This window comes from Nasonia vitripennis, chromosome 4, assembly GCF_009193385.2.
Source record: "Nasonia vitripennis strain AsymCx chromosome 4, Nvit_psr_1.1, whole genome shotgun sequence".
Classification (NCBI taxonomy): domain Eukaryota; kingdom Metazoa; phylum Arthropoda; class Insecta; order Hymenoptera; family Pteromalidae; genus Nasonia; species Nasonia vitripennis.
In genome coordinates, this window is record NC_045760.1 from 31,635,405 (window position 1) to 31,660,277 (window position 24,873).

The 24,873-nt window shown below is 46.1% G+C and overlaps 1 protein-coding gene across 8 annotated transcripts in view; it reads right to left on the minus strand.

The window, feature by feature from the left end:
• Nucleotides 1–24,873, minus strand: part of LOC100119433 (nucleolysin TIAR) — a 404,341-nt gene that overhangs the window by 149,041 nt on the left and 230,427 nt on the right. For 3 of the 8 annotated variants that reach the window (XM_032599808.1, XM_008216421.4, XM_032599807.1), the window contains exon 1: nt 9,578–10,895. The exons of the other annotated variants lie outside the window; for them this stretch is intronic. In XM_032599808.1, the coding sequence (XP_032455699.1) occupies nt 9,578–9,791 (214 nt within the window). In that variant the 5' untranslated portion in view covers nt 9,792–10,895. Of the gene's footprint in view, nt 1–9,577; nt 10,896–24,873 lie in introns of those variants that run through there. 8 annotated transcript variants of the gene reach the window in all.

Consider the following 24,873-nt stretch of genomic DNA (forward strand, 5'->3'; position numbering starts at 1 on the left):
TTTAACGGCACGTTTTATTGTAGTTGCGAAGAAGAGTAAGAGAGTAGAGAGGGAGGTAGAGTAACGACGTCGAGATTTCGAAGGACTTCAAAGAGGTTCGCCGAGCGTATGCTTAAAATAATAAAATTTTTTTGCTCGCGCTGCTCTGGTTTGAGAAAAAATGAAGCGCGGTGCTAGAAAGTTAGAAGTACGCTTCGAGAGGAGTTTTAAAATGGCTTGTCATTTTGCGCATTACGCGAGCTTTAAATTTCGAGAAAGCGCGCGAGTGCTCTCCACTGCGAGGGCTTTCAATCAGTGTATTTTGAAAAAAATCCCCTCACATCCAAGTTGAAACGCTTGAAACTCTAATTTCTGAAAAAATTTTACAAAGACAAAAATTCATAGAGAAAGCCAATTATTAATTTTGCTAAAACGCCGAGAGCCACAGGAAGCCGCATAAAGGTATAGAGCCGATCCTTAAAACCCACTGCACGATCTTGCAGCAAAATCGTTTCCTCGAATCTTTTAATTACGCTTCTTGCTCGGGCAACTCCAACAACGATCCTTCACCCGACCAACAATCCGCAGGCGCGGCTGCCGGCGGCTGTGCAGCGCGCGAGCTCACAAAGCCGCAACTACGTCGCAAGCTCTCTCTCTCTCTCTCTCTCTCTCACTCCGCGACACACTTTTCGCTACTGCTCAAAGTCCGCCCGAAACTTTCCCGTTATTTATGGAAAATCGGCCATTAATAACCAAAGCCACCGAACCTCTTAAACACACATTCAACCCTCGCCGAAAAAGAGATGAAAAACTTTATACCTACAGCCATAAATTTCCTACCACCTCCCCACCCCCCTCCAGCGTTCAAAATTAACTTATTCAATCTCCTCACTCTCTCTCTCTCTCTCTCTCTCTCGCGAAAATCGTATGCGCGACCTTGCGCGAAGAAAGCTTCGAAGAAGAAGGAGAGAAAGGGAACCTCCTCCCGTTAATTTCGCGCGAAAAGCTCTTTAATTTCTCGCAAGCTCGGCTTTAACAAGTTTTCCGAGCGTGCGGTGATGCATGGCCCGCGCGCCATTGTTTCGCACCGGCCGCTTTATAAATCACGATTAGTTTATAAATAGGCAAGTTCTACTAATAAAGCTCCTACACATGTATAGAGACGCGCAGCTTGCCTACACACACGTGTGACACCTTGTGGGCGCTCGTCGCAAGCGCTGACCCGTCTCTAATCATTCTCACCGCCCACCGCACGATACGAATGCAGCAGTGTAGCCCTTTTTGCTCTGTGTATATGGAGTTTTCGCCTCGGCGCTTCGCAAGTTTTTCTTGGCCTTTTTGCGCGCTGCCTACTCTGCTCCTTCTTTTTACTACGCGAGAGAGGAGCAAGCGCGCGCGCTCGGCGCGGGATTTTGTTTGTTCGCGGTTACAAGGGCCAGACACAGCTTGGAGCACATTGTGTCTTTTGCCGGTGCGGCTCGCTGTCTTCTTTGTTTTTGCGCGCCGTGGCATCTCTAAACGAATTGTGTAATTTTTCGTTTTCTGTTTAAAGCGGCCTGGGTCGTTGCTGTTTTTGCGAATGTTGGTTCAACGATGAAAAGCTTTTACGAGGAAAATTGATTAATTATTGCGTCTTGGAGAGTTCGGGTCACGTAACTTCGCACGGAAATCTTGATTTTAAATTCAAGGAAATTTTCAAAACGCCGGGTTAAGCCGAGCTTTCGCAGCGAGTTTTACGGTTGAATTAGCTTAATCGAATTTTCCGGGCCTTCTGTAACGTTAATTATTATCCGGTATGTTTAACCTTACACAAGCTACTACAGTGCGGCTATTTACGCGAGTTTCCGTTCAACGTGTACGCTCCAGAAAATTAGAGAAAGGCGCCCTTGAAAGTTATTTTGCATAGTTTTGCTTAGACTGGGTCACGTTTTTAACTTACGATACAGCTCGTTGATCTCGATCAGAAATGCCAAAGATACTCACCTGAAACAGAAAGAAAATTGAACATTAGTTACATACGAATCTCAAGAAAGCAGTAACCGTATAAACCAACGATTAAATGCATCAAGATAACTCTGTTTTCCTCTCCGAATTCACCGGAGAAAAACAGCGGGAAGTAGCTCCGTGCACCTTTTGGAATTGCGCGCGCGACTCCTTTATCTCGACGTCATTTTCGTCGAGGAGTAAATGCCGAAGAGAACGACGGATACGTCTTTAAGTTGAAAGTCAATCGAGCAGAGAGAGAGAGAGAGAGAGACAGAGAGAGAGAGAGAGAGAGAGAGAGAGAGAGAGAGAGAGAGAGAGAGAGCGAGTCGAGCAATAGACGAATCGCGGACTCGTAACGAGATCGATAAGTCCAAAGGAGAAAGCGAAGGAGATAAAGAGAGGCTGTTGGAGTAAGGGCTAGATGGGAAAAATCGCGTCGTCGTCGCGCGACGTTATAGGGGATGGCTGATTGAGAAATTAATAGCAGCGAAGAACGAAGAGCAAAGGAGCTCGATTCAATCTCGTGAAAAAATTTCGCTTCCAGTTGCTTTACCGCGCTTGAGCTTCAAACTGACGAATTACTCGTGCGGAGCTTTCAACAAATCCAATAAGCAGGCCTCACAAATAAAAAGGACATCGGAAAGGTATAAAAGATGGCAACGATCGGCGCACATGTCGCGATAAGAGGAGGCGTTTGTGTGTGTCCCGGGGGATAAAAAAAATGATCCACCTTTTGGTCTCGAAGTTAAGCGAGACTAGAGAGGAGAGAAAAGAAGGCGACAATGGCTCTGGTGCAGCCGGACGTTGCAGGGAAAATTAGAGAGTAGTTCGACTCGGAAAATGTTCGATGGGATAACGAGGCGGAAAACTACAGGGAAGAGAAACACAATGGTGGAGAGCTAGAATTGAAGCTACAAAGCTACAAGGCTAAAAATAAGCAATCTTCGCTGATATTCATGAGAATATTTTATACTTTCAATGGAGAAACGTGAGGGATAAGCTGCACTCTCGCGAGGGAGCGAAAAAAGAAAAGCGGCATCTCCGGCACCTATTACCCGAGCAAACAGAGCGAGCCGCGAGAGGAGAAGCTCTCGGAATAAACAAAAATTAAGCTCGCTCACATACAAGCTGACTCTCTCTTCCAATGCACATACACTCGATCCTCGGAACGGCGAGAGGAGGAGGAGGATCGGTCGGATTAAACGGCGAAATATCACTCAGCTCCGAGAAAGCTCGCGCCAGGATAGAGAGGCGCTCTCGGCGAGCTTGCAAGCTCTCTCCCGTAGAATGATGGTCGCTACGTGAGTGAAATATTATTTTACAAGGCCGCTCGCGACCCCGAAAAAATTTCATTCCAATGAGATTCCAGACGCGCGAGTGCTCTCTCACTTCTGCTGCTGCTGCAAGCTCTCTCCCACCGTATATCCCACATAAATACGTGTATGTGGCTGTATAGTTATGTAGCTGCTATCGCGGGGACAAATTTCATCGGTGAAATGTTTTCCGACGAGGCGAATTCGGTTACTCCGGCCAAATGTGAATCGATTCGTAAGTTGAGATAGAAATGCCCGGCTGTTGAATAATACATCGGCAGCAGCCCGGATGAGAATACTCTCAGTATTATTGAATGCCTCTACTCGAGGTAAAGCAGGCCTCGGCTCGTTGCAGCTCGTAGGCTTTTCTGAAATTTTTATCAGATCGGGCGATTTGTCGGGGGCTAATTTTGTTTAATATCCGTGATTCCTGGGACCTGTGAATCCGAATATCCAAAACAAACTTATCTAAAACGCGTTCCCAAAAAAAAAAACCCACTAAACTCACCTTTCGGCGCAAACTCTTGCGCGGGGTAAAACCTCGTTATTCTCATAAGTGCCAGTCCGGCAATCATTCGAATTTCAGCGCGCGGGCAAACATCCCCCCAAAAATAATCCGTTTTCCGCGATTCCCTCGCTCGCAGCAGCTGCAGACCTCGAACTTTCGGGGCTACGCCGAAATAACCGCTCGCGAAAATCCTCGGCAAAAGCAATCGCAAACTCCCGCGAGCTAACAATACGGATTTCAAGTCTCGGGCGCTTTTACGCAAACTCGATTGATCGTCAAATAAGAAAAGATTCTACGCGGGATTTCGCGGAAATCCATCTTGCGCCGCACACAGCTGAGAGAGAGAGAGAGAGAGAGAGAGAGAGAGAGAGAGAGAGAGAGAGAGAGAGAGAGAGAGAGAGCGGGGGGCGAAAGCGTGACAGCGGCGAAACAATTTCCGAGGATCTTCCCCGGCGCGCGACGGTCTGAATGAAACACAAATATAGCAGGAACGCGTGCGCGGCTTATGTTTGCTCGTACCTACTTTGCTCCCTCGCTACGTCGTCATAGTATAGTAGCGGTGTGCACACTATGGCAGCGATTTTCTGGGAAGGTTTTTAGAGTGGCCTGTTTATGCGAATATTTCTAACGTATCGAAGGCAAACGTTTTTCCTCGCGGAGAGATATAATGGGATGAGGCGTGCGCGTAATAAGCGCGCGGAGAGTGTTTTATCAAACACGTCCGGTGTGTTGTTCTGTTATCGTGAACCGCGAGGCGCTTTTTCCCAGCCCGTAGCTTATAAAACAACGCCGTGCACACAGCTGCTCGCATTAGTATGCATAATACACTTTACGGTTGTACGGGGGATTTAGTGGGAACAGTAATGTTCAAGGATGAAAGGAGATTTTGATCTGAAAGTACAAGAGAGAGGCGAAGAAAGTAGCACAGTAATTTCTGCCCGTAAAGAGACCCTTAATTTAATTTCTTAAACAGCGCGCGCGGCCGTTATAAACATGCAACACACATTTCTCAGCTCTCGGCATGGGGATCCATAAAAGTGTAAGTAAGTAAATTTCAAAATTCCTCGCTGGCCAACAAACTAACCAAGTTGATCCGAGCGGCGCACGTCAGCCGTTTAGAAACTAAGATTCAGAGCCTACCGAAGGAGGTGGAAGGCTCGGGCAACGAAAGTAGGATGGAAAAAAAAGAAGAAACGACGGAGCTGCAAAGCAAAGAGAGAAAAAGAGAGCCTCACGATATCTGCGGGAAGAAAGAGACTTCCTCCTTCGGTAACGAATGGTAAACTTTAGGCCTCGCGTGATGCAAAGAGAGAAAGAAAACGAAAGCTAAGCAGCAGCAACAGCAGAGCCTGCCTGACGCCACATTTCTCATGAACTAACGTTGTCTTAAGTTTCATTAAGGCCGAGGCCGTTCCTGCATTCTCTCTCTCTCTCTCTCTCTCTCTCTCTCTACCTCCTTCGCTTTCCGTCCTGTTCTCGTTTCTTTTCGCCCGCAGCTCTTTAAACGAAACGTCTCGCGCGGCGGAAGACGCGGATAAATGAAAATATTAAGGAGCGCAAGGGGGGAGACGAGCGCATGCGGTAATAAAAATGGAGCGCGAGCGCGCAGTAAAAACGGAATGCGGTAATAAAAACGTGTAAAGCTATTTTTGATAAAAGCCACGCGGTCGAGCGCGAGAAGTTATGCGTTCTCGATAGATGCTGGTATTTTTTTTTTAAGTTTTACATTACACGCTCGCGTCGATGGGGGGAAATTGAATTTTGTTTTCGGTGTTTACTGTCGATATTTCCGTATACGCATCGCGTTGCGGTGAACAAATTCAATTGGAATTGATCTTATATATTTTGCGAATTCGGATTTATATTAAACGAGAAATGAATGTTTGATTTGCCAACGGTGGCCGAGTCGATAAAATGCAGCCGAGCAGTAACTTGATAATGCCCATATTCGTCGATGTATAATGTGATTAAATATTAAATGGTAATAACTGGATTGCGCGAGTGAGAGAGAGAGAGAGAGAGAGAGAGAGAGAGAGAGAGAGAGAGAGAGAGAGAGAGAGAGAGAGAGAGAGAGAGAGAGAGAGAGAGACAGAAGCCGGGCAACGAATAAATGGGTTTTTCAAACTTCAAAGATTCGATTTCCCAGCGTTTCGAAATTTTCCTCAATAATTGAAACGTCAATGTTACGGTCATATTCTCCGAATCCGAGTATAACCGAGAATATTTTACCAAAATTTTTATTCAGTCAAAGCCCGGCAGCACTGTGTACTCTAATTCCTCAATTTTATCGTCTATGCAAAACCGGTTAATATCCTATTCCTCGGGAAAAATTCGACCGAACATTTCCTCTCCCTAAAGGCCGCATCCCCGCATTATTAGACCATCAGCGCGATGTCCAGGGCCGGCGAAAAAAGAGCAAATCGTCGCAACACGCGCGAAAAAAGGTTGCAAAAGAGAAGCAACGAGAAGGAAAACGGCGCACAGCCCGTTCCTTTCGCAGTTAACAGGGCGAAATCTCATTTCCCGTTTTGCGCGCGCGGGCTCTTAACGAGGCGCGCCCGAGAATAACGTAATGCGCGCCAGATTAATAATTAAGACCTCGCGGGCCTGGTAATTAAGCGGTTGTGCGCGGCGAGAAAAGCTAAACGCGACGAGTTTAGGGCTGCGTATCGAGCTTTCTCCGATGGAACGAAGAGTTAGGATATCTCGCCGCTAGCGTTTCGGGAGCAGCGGATAAAGGGAAGCCGAGAAAAAGCCGAGGTCACGACGATGCCGGGGAGAAGAAGGAGGAATTTTTTTTTCTCCTCGTCGTTTAAGAAAAGAACTTCGCGCGTATTATCCGCGAAAAAGTTGCTGTATTACTTTGGAAAATTGGGTTAATTATCTTCTTTAGAAAGTGTTCAAAGGCAATTTTCGGATTTTACGAGGGCCCGCGCATTTGAAACTATCAAGCGCGAGTAAGCCGAAGGAGAGGAAAAAGAGGGAGAAAGGGGGATATTAATGTACACGTAAGTCTCTTACGAAGGAAATTTTTAGAGTATCTTCTCTTTATGGATATCGGTTTTGATGGAAAAATCTCGTAAAATAAAGATCATTTTTCGGCTTCCGCGAGAGTTTGGCAAACAAAAGTTTGCCATAATTAACCAGTATACACCCAACCAGCGTGGTTTGCCGCAAAAGGTCTCGACCGTCAAACTTCGAGCCTAATTAATCAATTCCCACCCCCTCCATCAGAATTACACTCTCGAGAACGCGTTTTCATCAAAGCTAAATGTTTCATCGACGCCGAATCTACAACAGTCCGTTATACGCGACACATGAAAGCGAAATTAAAAAAAGAGAAACGCGAGTCTTTGATTCACACGTACGCGCGAACCCTCGTAAAAGTCATATAAAGTGCACGCGCAAACAAATTGAAAGCGCACGTGCAATCGAATAAAAGCGCGCGGGTGCATAAACGCGGATACATGTGATGCCGCACGTGTGTGTGTGTGTCGAGACGCGTTATTTTCTTCTTCGGCCGCTGCGCGAGCGCTCCATTCTATTCCATTAACAAACGAAAAATGAGGAAGAGCCGGATGGAAATGTATATGCACGCACGTGTGCGTGTATACGCATCGAATTGTTGAATAACTCTGCGTTTTGATAGCAGCGCGAATAATAAAAGGACGCTTTCCGGCAGCGGGGTCTAATAGAAAGGAAGCGTGACGTACGTGTGGCGCGATGATTTTATTTTTGGCGAAGCGAGAAAGGTGAAAAAATAACGGTTCGCTGGACTTTGGACGTTTTTAATTGATAAATGAGTTCGAGCGATTACGTTGTTAATCTTGAATTTTTTCATTCTTTCTCTGCCACCGCTGGAAAATCCTCTTTCGACTCGGCGGAGTATTTTCTTTTTCCGGTACGTGCCTCGAAGAAGGCGAGCAGCAGCGTGGTCGGCTATAATTCGATAATCCAATCGATTTCTCGCTACAGCGGCCGGTGTACGGACTAATAATCAAGCCGAAGAAATTAACAAGGTATTGTTCTGGTAGTAAAAGAGCGATAAGGCGCTCGCAACTTTTAATTAAAGATAAAAGTGATACCTCTACGCGTCTCTCGTGTGGCCTTTTTCTTCCACCGTCTCTGTGCATAAAAATCGGATTAATCCTCGCGCGCATGAACGCGATCCAATATTCCGAAAAATTCTCAGCTCGCGGCAGTGTGTTCGAAGTTTCAATTCCGAAAAATCCAGTTGGCGAAAAGCCAGGCCTGAAGTCGCCAGTATGGCCGAGTAGTCGAAAACTCAAACTTATTAATCAGCGAGCTAAATGAGCGTTATGCCCTACTCCTTATACCCTCCTCCTCGACGAGTGCATTAGTCGCGCGAGTGTAGGCATTAAGTAGGTGCAGCGTTATCTCTCTCCCTCGGGCGTGAGTCGTGTCCTGGGCTGTATATAACCAGACTCGGAATCGATAAATATCCTGCCGCGAGATAAAAAGGAAATTTGCGTAGCGCCGTGACTCGAATACACAGCTGCTATTATCATTAACCTTGAAAGCTATGAAGAAAAAAAATCTCCACGTGTTACAGCGGCCATCGTGCAGAAACAATCGCGAAAAGTCGAAAAACCAGCAGCGGCACGGGCGGCAAAATCGCGCGATAAAATTTAAATTTCCCGGGGGCAACAGCAGCTCGCTCTCTTATCAATCACCCAACGGGCTCTAAAGAGAACATCGCTCAAGGTCAATTGAAACGTCCGTAAAGCCTCTCCGCTGCATCCTTTGGCCCGCGAGAAGGATCGATTCCCACCTGGGAATCGATGACTCACGCTCGCCGGCAACGCGGTCAGCCAGCCGCGAAGAGGGGCGTGGCGAAGAGTGAGAGAGAAGATCGAAGAAGAGGAAAAAAGGAGCGGGAGGGGGTGAGGAGGTGTATATCTGACTATTATTCACGCGGCCGGTCGCGATCTAGACTCGGGGCTTCGTGGCGAATTCTTATAAATCAAAACAGACACGCTATCCCGTCGCTTCTCTCCTTCTCTCTGTTTCTTGAGCGAGCTTTCGAGCTACGCTTCTTCTTTTTATCCTACTTTTCTTTCGCCGCTGCTGCTTCATCTTTTTTTTCTACTTATTGCGGCCCGAGCTCGCGCCTCTCCTTGATATACCCTTTATTCCGCTCGGCTATTTGCTTATCTGGGGGCGAGAGATCGGTGCAGTTGCATGTGGAAAAAAGTTCGTGAGATTTCTTGAGGGGCGAGTTCGCGTTTTAGAAGGAGCTCTGCGATTCGAAAATTTTTAGGCTAAGGGTTATCGGTCTCGAGAGTTTGTTTTAGTCGCCCCGATAAAGCGGCTTGGAATTGTTTTCCTATCTCGAGGCTGCGATCTGGAGGTTTGAGCGCTGTTTGTTGTGGAGGAAATTAAAATATATCTAAACTTGCGATGATTTACTATTTTAATAATATTGTTATTGTATTTCCGGCGTCGCGTTCTTCTTCGTATCGGATAGCTCGAGATTATAAAAGTGTCTGTTGTGAAATATATAAGGAGTCGACTGATAATAAAAGACTCGCTTTTATTGACCCATAAACTTCAAAATGGGATTTCTTTTTAAAATCTTCTTATATATAATAAAAAGAAATGCAATTCAAGTAGGCTTATTTTCAATACTTTGGAAAAATACTGCCGTAAATAGAGCTCTTTTTCATCCGCTCGGATTATTACAATAATCCTTTGAATATTTTAATTGTATTTACGAGTTGCTATTACATAATTTCATTAAAATTTTCCTAAAAAAAATTTAAAAACTCACGGGGATTTTGCACGTGGACAGGCGACAGCGGACGCGCCGGCAGAGCTACGGCTCGCGTGACGGGCTGCGCCGTTCCCGTCGCAGCCGGCATTTTGGCGTGCAACGCGGCCAAGCAGGAGTTGGCCACGTCGTAGATGAGATAGGCGCCGTAGTACCGGCCCGCGCTGCCCATTTTCAATTTATTCTTGCCGGGCAACGCGGTCATCTTCTCCATAACCTCGTACGACGACGTTGCTTCGTTTTCTTTTTTCTTTCTCTACTGAGCTCTTTTTCGCTCGCCCGGCGCACCGAGTTGGCGATAAGTTACCGATTGCGGCGCTGTCGAGGTTTATCACGAGATTGCTGCCGAGGTGTTCATTTTAATATTTATGGATTTTCGTTCCGTCACTGTACTCGTTAAATATATTATATAATTTGCTTGCAGTAATTCGCGTGAAAATCGAGGTACACGAAATTTTACAATACCGGCATCTGTCGTATTAAACACAACACCCAAATACTTTTCCACTCAGCACAAATCACTATACACTCCCGCACAGACCTCGAAACAGTAGCAGCAGCAGCAGCGGAGCAGCTCAGTGAACGCGAACCGATCGGCGACTCATCGCGCGTTGAACTAATCGCTTTGCGCGCCTCGACTCACTCACACACACACACACACACACACACACACAGACTCGCCGCAGAGAGAAACAAACGTCATGGGCCCGGCCGCAGAAGCGGAAGTCTGGGCCGGAAGTGTCACGGCGCTGCTGCTCCGCACTGATTGCCCGCGCCCCGGAGATAAACGTGGGCGCGCTCGCGATACTGCGTGAGCTACTGGATTGCTGTATACTGTGTGTATTATACATTGTGTGTTATGATGTGTGTGTCGAGCCGAGATTCAAGTCAAGGTTAATGGCCGATCTGAAGTTGGCCTGTGTACATGTTAATATTACAGTTATTTTAAACATTTCATTTTTCGACAAGGACCAGGAAAAACCTCGCCGGCTTATCAGCTTCGTTTACTTACTCCGCCTGCATTTGAATACAAATGCAATACGCGTAGCTTTGTCCGAGCGCACGTTCTGACTGTTATCAAGCCGGCCAGAAAATCTTTGTAGAAATTAAACCCATACATACGTTTTTCCCTCCCCGATAAGATAACCCGCAACGTACAGCGTCGTTTTGACTAATCACGCAAAAAACTTCGCGTTATAATTACCAAACCTTTTTCCTCGAAATTCACTGCAATCGCACAACCTAAATCCTCCAGCGACAGCCTCTTTTTTCATCTCTCACAAAACAACAACAACAACAACGAAAAAAAAAGAGAAGAAGATCAAGCCCCGATCGCCGGCACATCGAAAACCGCTTCTCGCCTCGTCCGTAAGTCAGAGGCTCGGCCTTTTTCCGCCTCGCGGCACATACACGCGCGGCGGCCGGACACAATAGCCCCGCGTATCGAATACCCGCCGGCGACGCACAATGCGCGACGAGTGTGTGCACGTATACACACACATTCACACATATATGGGAGGTCATCGGGCATTGTGTCGTCGGCGCCTCGCGCAAATGTTTGCTGTGCGCCGAGTGACGACGAGAGCCGCGCGTGCGATTGCGCCGCGATCGAGATGAAGGTATTCGAGTGTTTATGGATTATGCGCTGCCGGTGCTGTGTGTGATTGCGTCGACGGATTGGTTTTTTCTTCTCTTCTTTTACTAGAAATAAGCTTTTTCTCGCCGACGAGCGGATACACACCTGTAGAATTTTTTCCGCTGAAACGCGTATCGGGGATGTAACTGTATGAATAAAGAGCCTTACACGTCGGCGCTTTCATTCAAAACAACCTCCGAATCCTCGCGGAACTATTATTAAAAAATACCTCCGGAAACAAGCTCCCTCGTTTATTCCACTCTCAGATACCCACCTGCGCGCGCAGAGCAATCGAATTCCAATGGAACACGCGCAGCGGAAACCCGATTAAACCGATCTCTCCAAGATAAGTCCTTTGCACTCGACCTCTGGCCTTAATCCTCGCGCGACGCTTCGCTAATAAGCGCGTTGTATATTTCATTAATGATCGGAGTCGAGGCGAGCAGATACGGCTCCGAGCGCTGTCTCCTCTTTTGCTTCCTTCCTAAGGAAGCCTTGTAATAGTAAATTTTTGAGTTTGTGTAAAAACATGTAGGAAGTGTGTTTTGATACATTTCTAGTCGAAAAATAGTGTTTTTAGAAAATATCCGTACGGATGTGTGTGTGTATGTGTTAGTTCGTAGACATCTGTATCTCAGCTTCTACTCAGTGGATTTTAATTCACCAACTCTCATTTTCTTCGTTTTTACTATAACATGATGGGAAAACAGTCCGTTTTACATTTTGTAGGCGCGTTTTTTTTATAGCGATTTTTTAGTTTTGAGAATCCAGACTTTCCAATAAAGTTATTGAAAAAGTTTATAAAAGTAAATTGCTTAATATGCACATGAAAGAGAATAAAAATACCTATCTTTTTACCGCGGAGAATTCATATTATCGTTCGTCGTTCATTTATTATAACCATAAAGTGCAATTTTTTGAAACCGTTATAACTCGAAAAGTAAATGTCGAATCTAAAAAATTATATGATTATTGAAGGTAATTATAACTATATATTACTTTAATTTTAAGTCATTTTATGGAGCAGATCCGGAGAAAAACATCAAAAACTGAAAAAAGTCTTTTTTCTATGAGACGCGATAACTGGAGTAAAAAGGCAATAATCAAGTTCAAATTTTGGATTTAGTTAGCATTATATAGCACCTTGATCCCTATGTTTGAGTTGTTTATGAAACCAGGTAGTTTCAAAGATATTAAGCTTCAAAATTGTTTTTCACCCTGTATACTCTATATAACTGAAAACTGCATCGCTTCGATCTCAGCTTTTATTGAATGGATTTTCATCTATACCTAGGCTCGTTTTTTTCTATTTTTCTGTTTTACCAATTCGTTAAAAACAAGATTTTCAGTTACGCATGTATGTTTTTTCATGTCGATTTTTCGATCACTATTTTATTATTCATTTGAACCCTTTTCAGATTTTATTGTATGCACTTTGATGTTCATAGATTTTATCAGAATCTGAAATTTGTTAGTCTTCGTGGCAAAAACGTGAAATCCGTTAGTTTTCGTGGCAAAAATGTGAAATCTCATATTCTTCGCGGCAACTATTGCAATTTAATGCTCTTCGTCGCAAAGACGTGAATCTCGCACTTAAAATTACAAATGCAATATTCCACCATGGTAATAATATCAATTCAGGACATTATACGAACATGTTACGGAAAAATAATAAATGGATAAGGGTCGATGACTTAAATCTAATAAAACAAAATTGGCCTAAGTAAAAGATGCTTATCTTATTTTATTAGAAGAAATATAATTCATTAAATAATATATAACCATTAACAATTGAGAAAAGATTCTAAATAAACAAAAAAAAGGGGATTAGGCCTTTTTGCATAATATTGTCCATTATATTAGATTTTCTTGTTCTATTACACTAAAAATATGCTATTAAATTGATGTAAATCGGGTGGAAAGTATCACTTTTCCACACTATTGGTTAATTAATTTAGAAAATATTATTGGGGATACCATTTTAAACAAAGTTTTATATCATTCATTTTAATACTTTTATATGTAAATCTCATTAAATAATGAGATATAAAACATTGTTTTAAGGAAATGTAAAAGAAAATTGAAAATAATTTCAGTTTAGTTAATAGAAAAATGTTGAGAAAGGAAAACTTACATTTCCTTCCAAAAAAAAAAAAAAACGCGCCGAGATATCTACCGTTTGGTGGTGAGGAAACGATATCATGAAAATTTAATTATTACAAAGATTACGTAAAATATATTTTATTAAAGCGTGTAAGAAAATGAAGCATAATGGCAGAGATAATATATCAACTAATAAAACTAACACCCTGTTTACAAATATATAAGATATTAAATAGTGTCAGCTAAAAAAGAGAGGATGATGACTCTTGGAGATCAGTTTAACAATTATATCTATACGAAAGAAAGAGAGAGAGAATTATAATTGATTATGTTTATGCAATTTATTAGAAATAATTTTATCTATCAAACGAAAAAGTACAAAAACTTTATAGAAATATATATGAAGTAAAATAATTTTGATATTAAAGCAATACATCATGTGAAGGAAGCTACGTGCCGAAGAATTGGCAGCGGTTTTTTTCCCGCGTTCGGATATAGAAGGGCGATTTGAGTTACAACGGGAAAGTCGCGAGGAAAGTTGCGTCGTTTAAACTTTGCGCGAGCGAGCGAGCGAGCCAGCGCGAAAGTTTTTTGAATACAAGAAAGAGGGAAGTATACGGAAGATCTTTGGAATTATCTGGAAGGACGACGGTGCTGCTGCTACTGCTGCTGCTCTTCTGTACTTTAAAGGACCTTACGGGAATTTACGGAGGAGATGATGGAGATTGTCGGGCTTTTTTCTTCTTCTTCTTCTTCTTCTTCTTCTTCCTCCTCGCTGATTGATCGACTTTCGAGTCATCGCGTATAGTGTTGCGATTTTGCGTTACACGCACCAGCGGAGATTTATACGGAGTAAACGATCGTCACGCGTAGTAATATTCCGTGTAAGAGAGAGGAAAAAAGGCCTCGAATATAACGAGACAATTTAATTACCATAAAGAAGCTCGTTCCAGTAGATAACACACATATAGCGAGTGTATCTAATTAATTAGAAGCTCCCCCTTCCCCTCTCTCTGGTAATCTGAACAAATTAGTATAATTAAAAATTTTCTCCCTCGCAAACATATCTCTCTCCGTATTAATTATCCGGGCACGACGTTTCCTCATCACAGCAACGCACACACACACACAAGCAGTCTGCACGACACTCTATTCCTTATTCATTTTCATGGGCCTAAAATTGCCGTCGCTTAGCCCTCCTGTCATCAAACATCATTTATCAACTTTCGTCTCTCTCTCTCTAGCTCGTTATAAGCGTCCCCGCGCCGCCGTGTGTTCTTATCATTCCTCCGCTTGTTTCGTGATCTCGTTCACTTAACCCAACCTCTCGCTCTCTCTCCCGGCTCTTTTTAATATTCTTTTTATATCTTTTATCTATCTTTCTGCTCGAGCCACCCCCTGGGGAGGGCGACTGACTTTCTCGCTCCATACCTTATTGCGCGTGTCTCCGCCCTTGTTTTAGGCTCACCCTTTTCTCTCTTTCAGAGAGCGCTCGGCACTTTTTACTGGGCGATAAATCTACCGTATTTTTATCGCCCGTCGTGCCCTCGCCCTCACGTGTGCGTCTCTGTGTGTGCGGAGCTAGAAAGAAGAATTGCAAGTTTTTTCCGCCGCCGAGGTATCGGGGACACACTCGAAAATTTCGGAAAACAATGAAAAGCTTTCGGACGGTATAATGCCATTACCGGAAATATCGTGAGCCAACGAACTATCGCGTAATCTGCATTAGCGCACCGGCTGCTCTGCTTTTATTTTTGCCTGTGGATGAAGGATGAATTTTCTCTCGCGCGAGCGCTGAGAAATTTATGTCGGCGGGCTTTTATTAGCATGCGCGTGCGCCGACTGCAAACAAATGGTGACTAATTGCCGGCCGGCGTCAGTTTTTCGGCCGCCGACGCAGCGACCGCCCCCTGACGAATGTTTTGATTAAATATTCAAAATGGAGCTGTGGAAAATTCGTTCGATGCACCGGCATTGATTTTTTCTTCGCCGTTGACTCGAGAGTGGATTTTCAGAAAGCGCGACGCAATTCCTCGAATATAAGCCGTGCGGCACAGGACAACGGAATGCATAAGCCGGTAAAATAGCGCGACACACGGAAATAAACATAGAGCTTTCACGTGCACTCAAAAAACCGCATCGGGTGTAATATCTCTCGGAATTGATAAATGTTATCCGCTCCGCTAACGCTGATTAGTTATAATCTGCCAAGAATTTATTCCTTTCCTCCCCGCGCGCTATTTCCAACAATGAAAGCGCGCAAACTTTGCATACGTACAGGGCGCGGGACACACAAAAGCTCCTCCGGTTCTCTGGAAGTATAAATTACAGTGAAAGCCGGACACAAAAATCACGCCGCGCTGAGAAGACCTTCTCTCTCTAGCTGGCGAGGGTGACGTTGACTAATCATTTTTGAGCCCGACACACTCGCAAATCGCACAGGTAGCCTCGACCTTGGCTTTTCCTCGTGTGTGTGCGTGATTCAAGGTCGCGCGCGCGAACGGCCGGATCGATGCCAGAGCGCTAAGGAGTACAGCAGCGGCGGAGATGGATTTTTTTCGAACGTATTGTTCATTATCCTTCCCGCTCATGACACGATTCGTTGATTGTACAGATTTTTCCAAGCGGAGGACGATCGGTATCTCGATGTTAATTGACTTTTTTTGCGCGGCTGTGTGTTATTGTTTCGCGTATGAGTAACGACGAAGGTACAAGAATAGAGTAGACGAGGATCGAAATAGAATTTTGATATCGATTACAGTTCCACGGTATTATGTGTCGAGAAGCGCATTCGTCAACAACTTTTCAAGAGTATACACGACGAAACTCGCGAGCTAGTCTCATCCCTCGAGCAGCGATAAAAATCCAATCTTCACTTTTCCGGCCAGAATCCGAAATGCATCGCGCGAAGCTTTAGGGGGAAAAAATTTTGACAAATCACGAACGTGTTTCTCGCGAAAGTGGGTAAGGAAATCTCGCTCTCAACTTCTCTCTCTCTCTCTCTCTCTCTCTCGGCTTGAGATAAAAAGGGGCGCGCGCGGCAGAGCCGATGAGAGACAAACGACAAACATTTTTCTTGACGCTCGTTACCGGCTCTTTCTCTCCCTCTCTCTCTCTCTCTCCCGCACACACAGACGCAGACGCACACACAAAGGGAAAATCTGCTCGACTGAATGAAGCTGATTACGCAAGGGTCTTAGGGGAGTTTAAGCCGGGGGTGGGCTATACGTGCGCTTTGTAAAACCGCGGACGTGACGTTGACGGGTCGTCGGCTTTAAAAGTTGAAGCGCTTTTTCGAAACAGCCATACACAGGCTGCAGAGCGTTTTGTAAACGTCGCTCGCGAGGGATCGATACTGGTCCACAAATAAAGATTCTGCGTCCGCGAGTAGTGTACACTCGGACTTTTTGCTCGTCTCTCGCGCGGGCGCGAATTTTCGGAAAGTTTCCTCGTAAGGTGGAGAGAGAGAGACCAGCCGCGCACTACTTAGGCTCCGCCGCAGTTAAACTGATAAAGAGAAGCCGAGAGAGGCGGGCAAATCAGTAGAAGACGGAGGGAGAGAGCGAGACATTAGAGCGAGAGGAAAAGCGATAAAAAGAGAGACGGAGGAGTATAAGAGATGCTGCTGGCACATCGCATTACCCATCTAGCTATCTTCTGGCTTCCCGGGAAACAGCAGGGCGCGAGCGTAAAAGATGGCTCCCACTGCGAAATGCACTCACTCACCACTCACTCACTTACCGAGAGAGACCCTTTTCTCTCTCCCTCCTTCGAGCACACTCTTTCGAGTCCAGCGACGGCTGTCTTCTTTCCCGGATTATTTTCGGAAGTTTGCAATGCAAAACGCGGGCGAAAAGTTAAAACGGCTGAGCCGCTTACAACGTCGTTATAACAGCATCAAAGTTGTAACCCCGCGCGCGCGCAGCAAGGAGCTTACATGATTAGCCTGCATAATTCAATTAAATCTCGAGCATGCATTTTCGGGAAAGCCGTTTCTTCTCTCTGTCTTCCACAATCTCCCCCTCCAGCGCGCGTGTTTTCCTTTTCTTTTCCATCATCGTCCGTCCCTCTTCTCCAGTTCCGCCGCCGCCGCGAGCGCAAACCGAATTCGCAGAGAGAAAGGGATAGCGGAGCGAGGCTAACTCCCCAATAAGTAGATCTCTATCGAGATTATCTGGGGGGAGAGTAGCGGGTTACATTATTACTACATTCGGGGATATACCCGGAGCCAATCTAATAACCGAATTGTCTCTTGGAATTCATTGTTAGTGCTGTCCTCTCTGTGAGCGGCTTATTCCGGCTTTCTCTCTCTCTCTCTCTCTCTCACCCTCTCATTCGATCATTGTCTTTATTTAAAATTCCGCGAGATGCACGAGGAAGGCGACGAATGTTTGTTGCGAATTGAAGCGGCCAAAGCATGAAAAATCGAACAACAAATACACATAGCTTGTAAAAACCACAGCAGTAAGCAACACGAAAAATTTACAACTACGCGCTGAGCAGAGCGTGTCTGAAAAATAAAAATAACGTCGGATACCAGCAAAAACCCTAACATTCTGAAATAAACAACGACACTTTTTCCCCCTCAACAGCAGCAGTGGCAGTAGCGTCGAACTCTCGTAGCAGAAAACAATACACATAACTCGCTTTCCACTCTTCGATTCCCGCGTCTCCTCTCTCTCGCCTCTGCCTCTTTTATAAATTTCTCCTTTTTTCTATTCTCACCGCGCGGCTCGTCCCATCTGCATTTACGACGCATAATAGCGGCCATAGCCACACTCACCCATCCACACCCACGCACATATACGTATACGTGCACACAGAGGCAAGAGAGGGACGAGAAAGATAGAAAAAGCTCGAGAACAACGGCGATGGGAAACCTTTTAACCCTTTCAATGGCCCGGGCGATACGAGTGTTCGCAATACCACAGGGAGCTGCTGCAGCGTGTATTTCTTCGCGGGAAATTCAATGATAATGGAAGAGTCGATGAAAGTTTATATCCGCGACCAGCTCGCGTAATCCGGCGGAAAGGTCTGCCTGACAATGAGGGGAAAATCCGGTGTGTTTTCTTTTATTTTCCCTTTTTCGAAAAAAGCTCTCAGCGTGACGAGTTTAAAAAATTTTTGAAATTCGGCAAGAAATATTCCAGATCGAAATTACACACGCTGTACTACTGACTTTTTATTAAATTCGAACACGCAAGCCACAGGGCTGCCGCCGTCGCTGTACAGCGGGCAACGAATTAACGAACTAACAACGATGAAGGTTTATGGCTACGCAGAATTTGCAATAGCGTTGCTTTGGCCCCGCCGCCGCCGCTGCACATGTACGTATACGTGTATGGAGAGAGAGCACTGAAGCAGCAGCCGCGGGTAATTGTTCTTGTTTAATCCGCCAAAAAGCTTTTCGAGGTTTCCTAAGCTGACAAATGAAGAAAAATTGCGCGGCTAGCGGCGAAATTTTATCAACGCGCGTAAAACATCGGCTCTGCAAACCGTATAGCCCTCCGAATCCAAGTATATTTATATAAAAGCTACTTATTCGCTGATCCCCCGTCGCGACGCTAAACAGACGCTACGTATGAATTCTATATGATTTACGTCGAAAGTGCGGGAGTACACGCTAGACACTCGTCGTCGCCGACGGAACTTTCCGATGAATTCCGCAGTCGGCCCGCGGAGAGAGTCTTTCTCGCGGGGCACTTTATTTCTTTCTGGCCCCGAAAGGAAAGTCGCTCTCGTTGAAATGCGATAAATTTCCCTTCGCCACTTCGTCTCTCTCTCTCTCTCTCTCTCTCTCTCTCTCTCTCTCTCTCTCTCTCTCTCTCTCTTTCCCTGTATACTTTGGTAAACCCGTAACTTGATTGCCCGGGCCGCCGCCGAGAGAAAGAGGCATCAAAATATTAGCATATTGATCAGGTCTGGGGCGAGCGCGACGACAGGCGTTTTTATTATTTCCCCGCAGCGGCAGGTTAGCAAAAAAAAATAAAAGAAATGTAATTTCACGCGACTGAGAGCTTCACTTAGACTCGTCTTTCCGCTTTTATTTCATCGCCGCGTGCGCGCGGCGAAGCTTTTCATCGGTATTCCGTCGCCTCAACCTGCGGCCTTTTCTTTTTCTCTCTCCCTAATGTACACTACGCGCTGTGATGTACATAGGTATGGCGAAGCTGTTTTCTATATCGAAAAAAAGTATGATTAAATCAGCGGAAAATCCGGTGAAAAAAACGACGCGACCATCAATTTGCAAATCCTGCATTTTAAACAAAAAGAGCTTACTCGCGTATACACTCGGAAAAATTCACGCTCTCAAAAGCCTAAAAATAAATACATCACGGCCTATCGCAACCCGCGGTTCTTTATCTTCGAATGGTAAAAGACAGGCGGAGTGATTGATGACAAAGAGGAGCAGCGGCGCTGCGGTGGCGCTATCTCCGCGCAGCCCCCCTCGAAAAGGACAATTCTCAGCGCGAAGCGGACCATTTCGAATTCACGCCACCCCCTTTCATATCTCCCACAACAATCGTATCCTCCTCTATCTATATCCCTCTCTCCGAGCCGTAAACAGAGCATCGACGACGGCGTTTTAATCCTCCGCCGCGAGAATATCACACAGGGGAGCTATGTATAGGGGAGGGGGTGCGAAGATTTAATTTTGATGCGTTCGTTCGCAGAGCTCCACTGCGTATTTTCCGAAAATTCCGAGGGAATGAGAGACGACGCAACAATGGAGTGCAATATTTGCATAATGAAAGGGGTATGCGTACATAGCGGGGCGAATTAAATAGAACGAGAGAAATAACGGAGAACGAGGAGAATCAGGGAGCAATAATCCCCGCGGGAGTAGATTGGATATTCTTGAGTATTGCTTTATTAAGGGATCCTCTGCTCGGCTGATGATAACCGAGTCGCTAATTAATCGCGAGCCACTTTGCATTCGTGAAAGGCAATAATGCCGCGCTGGAAAAATACACTAGTCGAAGTATACATAGAGCCAATATTTAAGGCGACAAAGACGATCGAGAACGAGATAAGGGAGAGCCGCCGCGAGTTTGGACATAAACGGAACGTTTATTCCCCCGTGCGCCGAGATTATCTTCCGCGAGAAGGGCGCGCGAGGCAGTTTCGACTGTCGTGCTGCTGGCTTTCACGATAGGTGTATAGATGCATCGCGGTGATGGCTTTTCGCGACGTGGGTTTCGAGGTCTTCTGGAGTGGTCCAGATTTTAAAGCGAAAAAGAAACGCCGCTATCGGCCAGTACAGCCTTAAAACAGAAACTAATGAAGAACGAATAAAGATATAGCGCACTTGGCGGACGATAGCGCGAGAGAGAGTTGGCCCGGGCATGCAGAAAAGCCATTCCTCGCGAGGTCCCCCTAGGGGAGTCCCGAGAACGGCAAAGTGAGCTCGGAGACGACGACTCGCCCCCCTCTCCGCTGTTAGCATTATAAACGCGCGGGGTTCCAGCCGCGAGATAGCTCCCTCCAGCCGGTATATAGTTATCGGGATCTATAGGCAGGGAGGGACGTAGCAGCCGATAGGTTAACGAGGAAAGTTTATTTGTGTATTTATTACCTCCATCGAGAGAGGAGAGTCGCTGGAATGTTTTCGAATTGCTCGAGAGAGGAAAATTCGAAAATCGGTCAGAGCAGATATACATTATGCTGTGTGCATAGATCTCTCTTGGGCTCATTACCGCGGAAGGCGAACTCGGCGCGACAACTTGCCGCAGCTTCGTTTTTTCCTGTAATGGCAGCTCGTTCGTTCGAAAGGGATTTGGGTACGTAAATGGCGACTTACGGTTACGAGCGAAAATTTGGTCATTGATACTCACCTGGAACAGAAAAGAGAGAAATTTTTAGTCTTAAAGCAGGCGAGCGTTAAAATCGAGATTAACAATTCGATTCAGCCATGTGTTAGTGCGTAGCCTAAAACGCCGCTCGTAATATTCACTTACGACTCGGCAGCCTACTTTTATAAAGTTATATTTATCGAGCCGAACTAAGCTGATACGCGCCTGTGTATTATAATGAGGTCGTTCGAGTGCAGCTGTGCTATTATAACAATGGATTTCAACATTTTACTGGCCATAAAAAGTCCCGGATAAGAATAACGATAAAGACACGCGTAATGCCTCCATCAATGATTCACTGCGATGCTCGATATATAATTACGTTTACTGATCGGAGTTTATAGTGAACATTGCGAGAGAGAGAGAGAGAGAGAGAGAGAGAGAGAGAGAGAGAGAGAGAGAGAGAGAGAGGGAATAACACAAAACGCTGAATTATAAATCCAAACACATCCCCTCTCGAAACTCCGATGAAATTACCCACTCGAACGCGCGAGCGCTCGGGAGAGAGAGAGAAGTATTAATCCCGAAGGGCTCGCGCTTACCTGAAACGGCGCAACTTTAAAGTTCGCCCGAGAACGACTCTCCCCCATGGCATCATATTTTCCGAGAGACCATATCGGGGCCGAGGCTACAATAAGCAACCAATTAAGCGAAATTTCCCAAACAGAGCCATCATCCCGAGACAGGGTTCTCTCTCGTCGGAGCAGCAACGAGCTCATATCAGGCTCAGGTTTATACTCGTTTGGCGCCCAACGGCCTCGGTGGTATCGGTCCAGGGGACAGTAAAGAGGGACGTCGCCAGTAGTGGCAAGAAACATGTTGCACCGGCGCTCGTTGCAGTGTCGACGTCTGAGAGAAGATGTTGCGCCGTGGCTATGACTAGTAAGACCCTTCTTATGCCCCTCTCTCTCTTCCTCTCGGGGTTGATGGCCGGTGCTTTCTCGACCGTTGCCTCGAGCCTGTAAACGCGACGTCTTCGGCCGCGCGCACGTCCTTCCTCGCTCTTTTGTGTCTCTTATTTTTTCTTTTACATTTCCTTATCTGCCCTCGTCTTTGTTTCGGCTTTATTTTTCGTCCTTAGATTCGGGAAATTGTCAGTTCTCCCCGTAGTTGTTGAAGTTCGGTTGATTCGTGCTCTGCGGAACTATATGGTTAACGCGCGGCTCCCGGAATCGTTCCGGGAGAGCATGTAACGTATGTAACTCTCAACGTTATTTCTACGCAAATGAGTTTCCCGGAACTTCGAAGATGGCAATTTGAAATCCGATGATGATGCTCCTGAATTAGCAATGGCGAATTCAGGGACTTAGCCGCGAGCAAGAGAGAGCGGAACGACTCTTTTTTACTACTTCGTGCAGCAGCAGCACTCGATGAGATTCAATATTCGTATAAGAGAGAAAAAAAACCGTGCTCCTGCAATATGTTCCGTCGTGTCCCCGAAACAAGAAACTTGGCAGAAAAATATCGAGCTCCTCCCACTAAAAAGCTCGGCGATCCACGCATTGACTCCGCGCTCACGTACAGCCCCGGCGAAGAAATCTTCGCCTCTCTCGGAATTACATAATAGGGAAGTGCTGCACATCGCTCGATATTGACCTTATACTTCGCGTCTGGCAAAAAGCTCGCCTCCCTCGCTCTCTATAGAGGAGAAGAAGAACCGGAGAGAGAAGAAAAGGCTGTGCGCGAAGTGAAGCACTATACCCCCGCCGAGTCCTTCGTCATCGGCGGCAGTGGTTTTCCGGCCTCGGCTCCTCTGCTTTTCCACAACGGCGACGGTGGCGACGGCTACGCGCGCGGTATGCCAAAATTCAAGATTTATCCCTCCGGGGAAAAGGGGGTCAGATTTTGCCGCCGCGACTCGAGGCACTAAGCCAAGTCTTAGGAGAGAGAGAAAGAGAACCCAGACGACTAACTCCTCGCGCTGGCGACTGTATCTTTGTCTTATACCCCTAGCTTCGATCCTCGTGCGAGGAAAATGAAAATAAATCGAAATTAAAGAGAGCGAGAGCACGAGTGTTTTAAGGACGCTTAAAAGCACTCTTTCCCCTCTCACGGCCGCGATAACTCATGCTGCATTACGTAACTACTGTTTACGCGATTTTTCCAACACCCGACGACGATTTCATTCTCCTCGCGCGGAGTAAAAAAGAAGAGAAGGTCGGAGCCGAACCAGCGCTGGCTGTTTGCATTTTCCACGCGTATACACACATGCCATTGGGCTCTCGAGTCTCTCTCTATCTTTCTTCGTCCATGTGCCAGCCGCAGCGTCACACGGCCGCACTTCTAAATTGCCGTGCAGGCGTCGGGCGACACACTCGCCGCGGCGCGGTGAAAGTAGGTGAGAGAGAAAATGGCGGAGAGATAGAGGGAAACGAGAGAGGAGAGAAGAGGAGAAAAATTCGACCGGTATTGTTTTAGCTGAAAACGAGTTCTCGGTCGGGCGCTTAGACCCCATTTTTATGCGCTAGCCGGGGCCCGTAAAACCAGTCCGAGGCGCGCAAGAATATTCAAGCAGTTATCGCGCCCTCGTTTCACACTTGTATTATATCTGTATATTATACGCGTATAGGAGAAGCTCTCGTTCTCTTCGCCTCCATTTTTTGTCTCTCCTTCTCTCTCTCTCTCTCTCTCTCTCTCTCTCTCTCACTCTCTCTCTCTCTCATCTCGGCGAGTACGTCTTTCTTTTTTGCTCGGGCGCTGCTGCGATCGACGAGGGAAAATAGATGCCTCTCGATAAGGAGACGCGTCATTATCGTGCAGACGCGACGGAAGCTTTTACATATCGGCTCTTTCAGCGACGTCGCGGATGCAATCGTTATTATGCATTATTCGCGCTCGTAATCATGGGGGGCGGGAGACAGAGCTCTCAAGCGGATTATCCAAAGTTCGCAACACACAGAGCGATCGTGTAATATATTTTGAAAACTCCAGCATACGAGAGAACTGCATATGTACGGGGGTGAAAAGTGCGCGTATGCACGGACACACACGTGCGACTTCTTCATCTCGATCAAGTTTAACTTGGCGCAGCGAATTTCCAAGTGCCGTTTTACGAGTTTTCGCTGCCACTGGGAATAGCCTAGCTAGAGAGAGAGAAAGCTCTATAGAGAGAGCCGGAGAGCGAGATCAGTCGTTATAGTAGCCGAGCGAATGTCGTTTCGCTAGTTCGCCCCGGCTAACGTTCCCTCAGACCTGCCCGTTGCATTTCGCTACTATCACCCTCTCTCCGTGTCCCCGTTCTCTCTCTCTCTCTCTCTCTCTCTCTCTCTCTCTCTCTCTCTCTCTCTCTCTCTCTCTCTGCAGTAGCAGCTCACCTCGGCACTTTGCTCTCTCTCTCTCTCTCTCTCTCTCTCTCTCTCTCTCGCTCCGCTCTCAGTATAGCGACAAAAACTGGATCGTAGCCTCTCTCTCTCTCTCTTTTTGTTTTAAATTTTTATTCCGGCCAAACGTGCGATGGCTAGCTGCCGGCGAACGAAATTTTAGCTGCCGTCGCGGAAAATACCGGCGGGTTTTATTTTTGAAGAACCGGAGCGTTTTTCGAGCGACGGAAAAACACGGCGATATTTTTCCATATAAAACGCGGAGAGGAGGGGGGGATTTCCGAACGAGGCAAATCGGCTGCGCGCGAAACGACGCGAGGAATAAATAAATAACGATTTCTTAGATCAGCTCTCGGGGAATGTATACCGGCTCGGATGCCAGCT